An 8354-nucleotide genomic window follows, 5' to 3' on the forward strand; every position below is an offset into this window, starting at 1 on the left:
CTTTCCATGTCATCTACTCAGTTCTGTTCTGTGAACCCACTGTCAACATCAACCTTCAGAGTAGACACAGATTGTCTACAAAGTTTCTCCCAATACAGTTTGCAATTTAGTCTGGGACACAGGCAATCCATGCTTTATAATGTGAGTGCTGAGTTAATCACCACTCATTGTTTTTGTGGAGAATACCATAGCAGCAGAGATAACTAAGCTGTGGGGGCTCTGTGCATTATCCTGACTAAGGTGAACTTCCTTGAGGATGGGATGTCAATCAAAATTCTCACCTTCTATCCAAAAGTTAACCAGGTCTCTCTCTGCCCCTTGCCTATAGATCAGAGTGTTAATTGCTCAGCTACTTTCCTGCCCCATGTCTGCCTGTTTGATGCTACATTCCCTGATAAAATGGAAGTGGGCAAATCCTCTGAGACTGAGAAAGCCCTCAATTTAATGCTTTTTAAAATTTTTTTATGCTTCATGACTGCAATAGTAACCCTAAATTTGAAGTTGGTATTGGGGGTTGGGATATTGCTGTGACAAGTATGACAATGCTATTATTTGGAGGAATATGGAAGACTTTGGGATTTTGGACCAGTAAAATATTTGAATGCTGTTAAGTAGGGTTTCCCAAACCATCCTATAGGAGCTTGGAAGCAGAACTGCCAAGAGTAATGCTGACTCTGGAGAGCCAGCTAGAGATTTTAGAGGGAACTAATACTACAGACCACTCTTGTGATATTTTTTTTTAAAAGAAGTAGTTGCTTTTTTGCCCATGTTCTAAAATTCTGACAGAAGCTAAATCTAAATTGAAGAGCTTTGGATGAATGTCTTTGGCAGAGAAAATTCCAAGACTGTGTTTGTCAGTGATCACTCTTATGCAATCTTCTGAAAAAGAGCAGGTGGGGTCAAAAGAGATCCAAAATGTTCAGTGTGAAGAAAAAAAGAGCAGCAGGGCACATGATATGGGAGTCAAGCCCTATTATCAAAGAGATGAAAATGCTGCTTGCTGACTGTAATACAAGGTGTGGTACTCTTTGGGTGAGATCCAAGTCAGCTAAGCCTGCAACCTGCAAAAAGAAAAAAAAACCTGAGGGATTACCTAGGGCTAAACAACAGCAAAAAGTTTATGCAGATGTAATACAAAGAAAGAGCTACATTCCCGACAAGGAAGCCTAAGAATTTGGCAGCATCTGCCATGTGGTTCTGCCTTTAGTGTCATGAAGGATACAGAAGTAAATGAACTGTGGAAACTTCCTCTGAGATTAAGGAAAACTACTGATGTCAACCAAGCATGCAGCAGTGGAGGACCTGCATGGAGGCCTGGAAGATCTTCGTATGAAGCTATGAAGGTGAAGTCTGGATTACCATGGAGACCGCAGGATGTTGGAGATGCCAGAATGAGAGGATGCTAGCCAAGGAGAGGTGCAGACATGGTGTGGAATCAAGAGAGGTAAGTGTGTTGTCTTCAGCACTGCTTAATGGCGTGTGAGATGTGAAGATCCATCTAATAAGCTTTTGACGTTGGACAGAATTTGGATTGTGCCCTGCTGGATTTTGTCTTTCTTCTGTATTGTATTTCCTCACTATGTTCCTTACCTTTTGGAAAGGTAATATATATTCTGTGCCACTAGATGTTGGAAGTGTGTAATTTGCTTTTTTATGTTATGAAGGTTACAGTGAAAAGATGGCTTTAAGTCTCAGAAAAGCCTTTGGACTTTAAATAGTCCTGAGACCCTGAAAGAGGATGGAGACTTTCAAAGTTGTACTGAATGAGTTTTGCATTATGATAACGGCCTGAGAGTGGGGCAGGGAATAGAATCTGATGGTTTAGATGAAAATGGCCCCTATAGCTTCGTATATTTGAGGTTTCCAGTTGCTGGAACTGTTTAGGGAAGATTAGGAGGTATGGTTTTGTTGTAGGAGGTGTGTCAATGGCAGTCTGCTTTGCAGTTTCAAGAACCCACACCAGACTCAGGCTTGCTCTCTCCCTCTATCTCTTGTCTGGGGATTGGGATCTAAGCTTTCCATTTAATTTGATATTAGCTATTGGCTTGCTATATATTGCTTTTATTATATTTAGGTATGATCCTTGTATCCCTAACCTCTCCATAACCTTTATCATAAAGGGGTGTTGAATTTTGTCAAATGCTTTTTCTGCATCTAATGAAATGATCATTTGTTTTTTCTTTCAGTTTATTTATATGATAAATAACATTGATTACATTGATAGATTTTTATATGTTGAACCAGCTCTGCATCTCTGGGATGAAGCCTACTTGATCATAATGGATAATTTTTTAAATGTGTTCTTGGATTCTGTTTGCCAGAATTTTATTGAGAATTTTTGCATCGATGTTCATGAGTGAAATTGGTCTGTAATTCTCTTTCTTGGTTGGGTCTTTGTGTGGTTTTGGAATCAGGGTGACTGTAGCTTCATAAAAGAGATTTGGCAATGACTCTTCTGATTCTATTATGTGAAACACATTAAGGAGTATAGGTATCAGCTCTTCTTGGAAGTTCTGATAAAATTCTGCATTAAAACCATCAGGTCCTGGACCTGTTTTGGTTGGGAGGTTTTTTATGACCTCTTCTATTTCCTTGCGACTTATAGGTCTATCTAAATTGTTCACCTGTTCTTGATTTAATTTTGGTAAATGGTACTTATCTAAAAACAAGTCCATTTATTTTACATTTTCCAACTTTGTGGCATATAAGCTTTTGTAGTAAGACCTAATAATTCACTGAATTTCCTCAGTGTCTGTTGTTATGTCCCCCTTTTCATTTCTGATCTTGTTAATTTTCTAGTTTCAACCATTTTCCTGCAAAATTCAAGATTTTGTTATGTTTTCTGCTGTGTAGTAATCCATTGTGTAAATGTACCATATTAACTTATCCATTCTTTGGTCAAGGGGCATTTATGTTGTTTCCAGGTTCTGGCTATGACAAACAAAACTGCTATGAACATAATTGAGCACATGTCCTTGTGCTATGATTGAGCATCCTTTGGATATATACCCAAAAGTGGTATTCCTAGGTCTTGAGGAAGGTTGTTTCCTAATTTTCTGAGAAATCGCCACACTGACATCCAAAGGGGATGTACCAGCTTGCATTCCAACCAGCAAAATATTTATTATTATATGCCAAGGGCTTTTTTTTTTGGCTCAGTCTTTTTGGTGTTCTGTAAGCTTCTGTACTTTCATAGGGATATCCTTGTTAGGGTTGGGAAAGTTTTTTTCTTGTATGATTTTGTTGAATATATTTTTCTGTGCCTTTAAGTTGGACTTTTGGTCTTTTCATGATGTCCCAGATTCCTGGATGTTTTGTGTTAAGAATTTGTTGTATTTAACATTTTCTTCGACCAATCAACCTATTTTCTTGACAATTTCTTGAACACCTGAGATTATTTCTTCCAAGTCTTGTATTCTGTTGGTTATGCTTGCATTTGCAGTTCCTGTTTGTTTATCTAGATTTTCCATATCCCAAATTCCCTCAGTTTGTATTTTCTTTATTGCCTCTATTTCAGTCTTCAAATCTTGAACTGTCTGCATCACCTGTTTATTTTCTTGGTTTTCTTTAAGAGATTTATTGATTTATTACAATTTTTTGTTTGCTTTTTCCTCCAGTTGTTGAGTGACTCTACAGTTTTGTTAGTCCACATTCCTTACCAGTGGTTTTCATAGCCTTCAGACCAGTTTCAATAATCTATGTCTTCCATCCTCTTGTACTTCCTCCTAACTCAAATATATTAACCACTATGTCCTTCCCATTCCAGGCCAGATGCTTTCCTGGTTAAGCTGAAGCATATTCAACTCCTCTGTGACACTGATACATACTCTTGACAGATAGAGTCTGTGTTATCTTCTTTGTGGCACCTTTCTTTTTTTCTTTTTTACCTCCTTTTTATTTATTCTTTGTGTTATTCACATCATGTTTCTCCATCACATTTATATACCATTCCCAACCCCTTTTTATCCACCCTTTACTCTTGCAACACCTTTCAAATAAAATAAAATTTAAGAGAAAAAAGAAACAATGAGAAAGAAAACATCAGTCTCATCCTGGCAGCTAACAGGGTGAGTCATGCAGGAAACACCTTTATCCATTTACCGTTACTTGCAAGTGTTCTTTGCAGAGAGACATTGGTCTGCTTCTAGTCCTCTGGAACTTCTCTTGATTATCCTGCTGTTGCCCTGTGTTGTGAAAATCCTGATGCTTTGGGCCTGAAGGACTATTCCTTCACCTGCTCTAGCAGATCACAGATTGGGTGGGTGGGTGTTGGGGTGGGCCTGGGTAGTTGCAGGGTTTGTCAGACCCCCAGATTTCCCTTTTCCTCATCACAAGAGTGAGCTCCTTAGGGCACTTTTTATAAACGCATGTCCACCATTGTCCTGTACTACCAAGTCCCCTTCATTTTACTGTGCTCATTTTTCTTTCCTCCTCTTGTCTATATCCTTCTCTGAGCCTGTTCCATTTGTTGATATGGCTTAAATAAAATTATATTGTATTTGAGTCTTTAAAGATTTAAGTTTTGCATGCTATTCCCCAATTATGGATCCCTTTAGAAAATTTATGGATACCTTTGAATATTAAATATAAATGGAGATGGTCAGTAATTATGTGACTCCTATTTATACGATTTTGGATTCTAATATTTGGTTGTATGTTTATAGTATATTGCATTTATTATGCTGACTTATGATGTATTCATTTCTAGTCACTCCGTGACATTTATGATGAAAGCATGTTGGATTTTGTGAAAAATACTTTCTGAAAAAAAAAAGAAAAATACTTTCTGACACCTAGACTTGACAATGGGTTGTCTCCATCAAACCTATCTGTTAAGAGCTCAGAAAACCTCATGGAAGAGGAGGCATAAAGAGTATTAGAGCAAGAGGGGATGGATGACACCAGGAAACATTTCTCTCTAAGTCATCTGAACAAAGATCATAAGAACTAAAAGAGATTGAATCTAAATTACAGGACCTGCACAGGTTTACACCAGGATCTCTGCATATTTAGTATATCTTTCACTTTAATATTTTTATGGGATTTCTGATATGTGAATGAGTAGGTCTCAGATTCTTGTGCCTTCAGAAGGACTGTTTTTCTTTTGTTGGTTTGACATGTCCAACTTCCATGTGATGGTTTTCTTTAATCTCATTGTATTTGTTTTGTTATGGTTTGCTATTATGCCTTAGAATCCTGTTCTCATGTAATGACAGAAAGGGAGTAGATATGCATGGGAGTGGAGGTGGGGAGGAACTGAGAGGAGTAAAGGGAAGTGGAAATGTATATCGTGTATCGTAGGGGAACAGGATCTATTTTCAATAAAATATTCAAAAAATAATCTAAGGTTTTCTGGGCTCTAATATGATAATCAAGCAATTTTTGTCTTTGAGTGCTTTTTTGATGCATTACAGTTACTAGTGGCTATATGTTGGCCATCCCTGCATCTTTGGTTAAATTGTGATAGCCTTTTGTTTTAAACTAAAATTACTTTATTGTAATGAACTCAGAAATAAAAGCATTAAAGAGCATCCACGAAATAGTCTCTCCATGGAACACGTGCCCAAGGCCAAAATTCTGTCTATGTCAATGAACCTTTATAGTTAGAATAGCCATGCTGAAGCCATGCAGCTTTGCTTAGGATTTTACATCGCCACTAGCAATTACAATTTTGTGCCCTTGTCAGAGTAGGAAATAGAAAAATAATTATCTTTATATCCTCTTTCATAAATCATGGATTCATTTACTTTCTCATCACCTGATGCTTTCTTTGTTCTTTGTCTCCTTTCTAAAATGATATATTGAAGTTATAAATACACCCATTTACATAAATGCACATAGATATTATGGAATAGGATCTACATGTGAAGGAGACCATGTGATCTTTGTTCATTTTGAGATTGTGTGATCTGGCTTAGAACCATCCCTTATAAGTGCATTGATTAACCAATACATGTTATGATTTCATCTTTAACCCCAGTCAATAGTCAATTTTACATAAGAACACACATTTAATTATCAATTTATCTGTTTTTGGTTATGTAGGTGGGCCATATTTCTTTGTTATAGTAAATAGAGCATAAGTGAAAATGGATATTAAAGTACCTCTAGGGTATGGTAAGGAATTCTCTGAGTTTAAACCCAGGAGTGGAATGCCTGGGTCAAATAATAGTTTCATTTTCCATTTTTGAGAAAACCTAAAACTGATTTCCAAAATGAATGTATTAAAGTTTTGCAAATTCTTTCATGAAGCCAGCATAACACTGATACCAAACCAGATAAAGACAAAACAACAGCAAAGGAAATTTACAAGTCAGTATCCCTGATAATGTTAAAATTCTCAATAAAATACTAGGAAGCAAAATTCAGAATGACACAAAACCCATCATTCATTTTAAATAATTTTTGTGTGAGGTGGAAGGTATTAAGCCTATTTTTATCAGGTATTGGAACAGGCTACAGCAGTTCTGTTATGACCAGGGCCTCCTGAGGAACAATGTATTGCCAGGAACTATTTCAGTTTTCCTTGAAGATAGAATGTAAAACACAGAGGTGTCTGTGAAACCACTAAGATCCACTGACAGGATGAAAGCCACAAGAAGGGCATTTTTATTGACAGCTTTTTCCTGGGTCCTTTGCACATCAGGTGGCCAGAGGGTAGACTCTCACAGATTCAAGTTGAAGAGTACAATGGGCCTCAAACAATATGAAGGCTGCTGATTCAACCTTCTGAAAAAACTCCCATATTCATTCCAGCTAATCTTTTTTTTTAACTTTCTTTTTGTTTTATTGAGGAAAAAACAATTTCCGCCTCCTCCCAGCCTCCCACTCCCCCCCCCCACTCCTCTCCCCGTCCCCCCACTCCTCCCCCTCTCCCCCCACTCCTCTCCCCCTCCCTCTCAAGTCTGAAGAGCAGACAGGGTTCCTTGCCCTGTGGAAAGTCCAAAGTCCTCCCCCGCCCCCATCCTGGTCTAGGAAGGTGAACATCCAAACTGGCTAGGCTCCCACACATTCCAGCTAATCTTAAAAAGACAAAGTGCTACCTAGTTAACTTTCTGTGTTGATATTTGGAGTGTGACAGGTCAGTTAACAACTGGATACTAAGAAAACCATATCATTTCCAATGCTAAAATGAGATTGAATAATTTTTCTTCCTTATCCAGACCAAACTAAGTCTCAACCCAATGGAGTAATGATTCATGAGAATAAGGGGTCCAAAAGATGGAAAACACAGAGAAGTCAGGCGATTCATGTTCACCAGCCACCAATTGTTATTATTTAAAAGACTAATGTATCCTCTTAAGATGGAGGAGAGAGTATAAAAAACAAAAAAGTTAGACACTAGGATCAGAATGTTCTGGGTGACTCTGGACTCAGTCGACATTCTACTGGAACCATGAGAACTGCGGATGTGTTGAACCCTCTGCTTGTGTCTGTAGAGAATGACAATCATGGAGCCACTGGACCAGGCTATGAGCACAGAAAGAAAGACTTCAGGGCAAACCACCAATGCTGCATAGAGTGAATCAACAATTTCATCCTGCCCTACAATGGAGCAGTATCCAAAATCTCGTTTCCGTGACACGTTTTTGCTGCTCCTGTTCAAAATTGTGTATGAAAAATAAATGAAATTTACGGACATGTACAGGATCCAGAGGAGGAAAATGTGGCAGCTGATGTATTTCTCAACTTTGACTTTATGATCCTTCCAGCAGGATTTCCTGGGGCAAATGGTCAAGGCCTGAAAGACACTCAGGAGGCAAGTGGTACCAATGGACACACTCCTACCACATCCCTGAATGTACAATAGGAGCTTACATCCAAAATCATTCAAGAATTGCTTAAGTCCCCAAACTGCCATAGTTTGGGGCACTCCTGTAGAGAGAATGATCAAGGCATTGGCTACCATTATATTCATCAAAATCACATCTGTGGGCTTTACTGTGCATTTTCTGTAGTAAAGGACTAGATAGTAAAAAATTAGAGAGAAATTTCCCAGGATTCCAGTTGTGGTTTGTAATAAGAAAATAATGCTAATTTCCATATTCCAGAAGTCCATTCTGTGACTTGGCACAATTTCCTTTAGAATATGGCCCCACTATTCTTCTGACCAAATAACTACTGACAAATGTTTGCAGCCTGAGGTAGAGGAAGAAACCTTTATTTCATGTGGCTACTGAAAGAATGAAGGGTATTTTCAGCTTACTTGTTCAAGGCCAGCCCTTACCATTTAGAAAAGCCCCATCCTCAAAAGTTTGACAGTAGTAGTTCTGTTCTAGTATGCTACTGTAAGGATGAACAATACATTAGAATGTACATAATAATGAAGGAGGGACATCAAACTTCAGAGAAAA

At 38.1% G+C, this 8354-nt stretch overlaps 1 protein-coding gene across 1 annotated transcript; it reads right to left on the reverse strand.

Moving 5' to 3' along the window:
* Nucleotides 1-7126: 7126 nt before the first annotated feature.
* LOC121449857 (vomeronasal type-1 receptor 4-like) lies at nt 7127-8068 on the reverse strand. The gene has a single exon (XM_041654523.1). It carries the CDS (start codon nt 8057-8059, stop codon nt 7127-7129), a length of 933 nt encoding a protein of 310 aa, XP_041510457.1. The 5' UTR covers nt 8060-8068.
* Nucleotides 8069-8354: the final 286 nt, after the last annotated feature.

The sequence above is a fragment of the Microtus oregoni genome, unplaced genomic scaffold (genome assembly GCF_018167655.1).
Source record: "Microtus oregoni isolate MIOR12 unplaced genomic scaffold, Mior012 000006F_ref0000085, whole genome shotgun sequence".
NCBI lineage: Eukaryota > Metazoa > Chordata > Mammalia > Rodentia > Cricetidae > Microtus > Microtus oregoni.

Coding starts and splice junctions, on each gene's coding strand:
- LOC121449857 (XM_041654523.1), bottom strand. CDS start 8,059: ATGGACTTCTGGAATATGGAAATTAGCATTATTTTCTTATTACAAACC.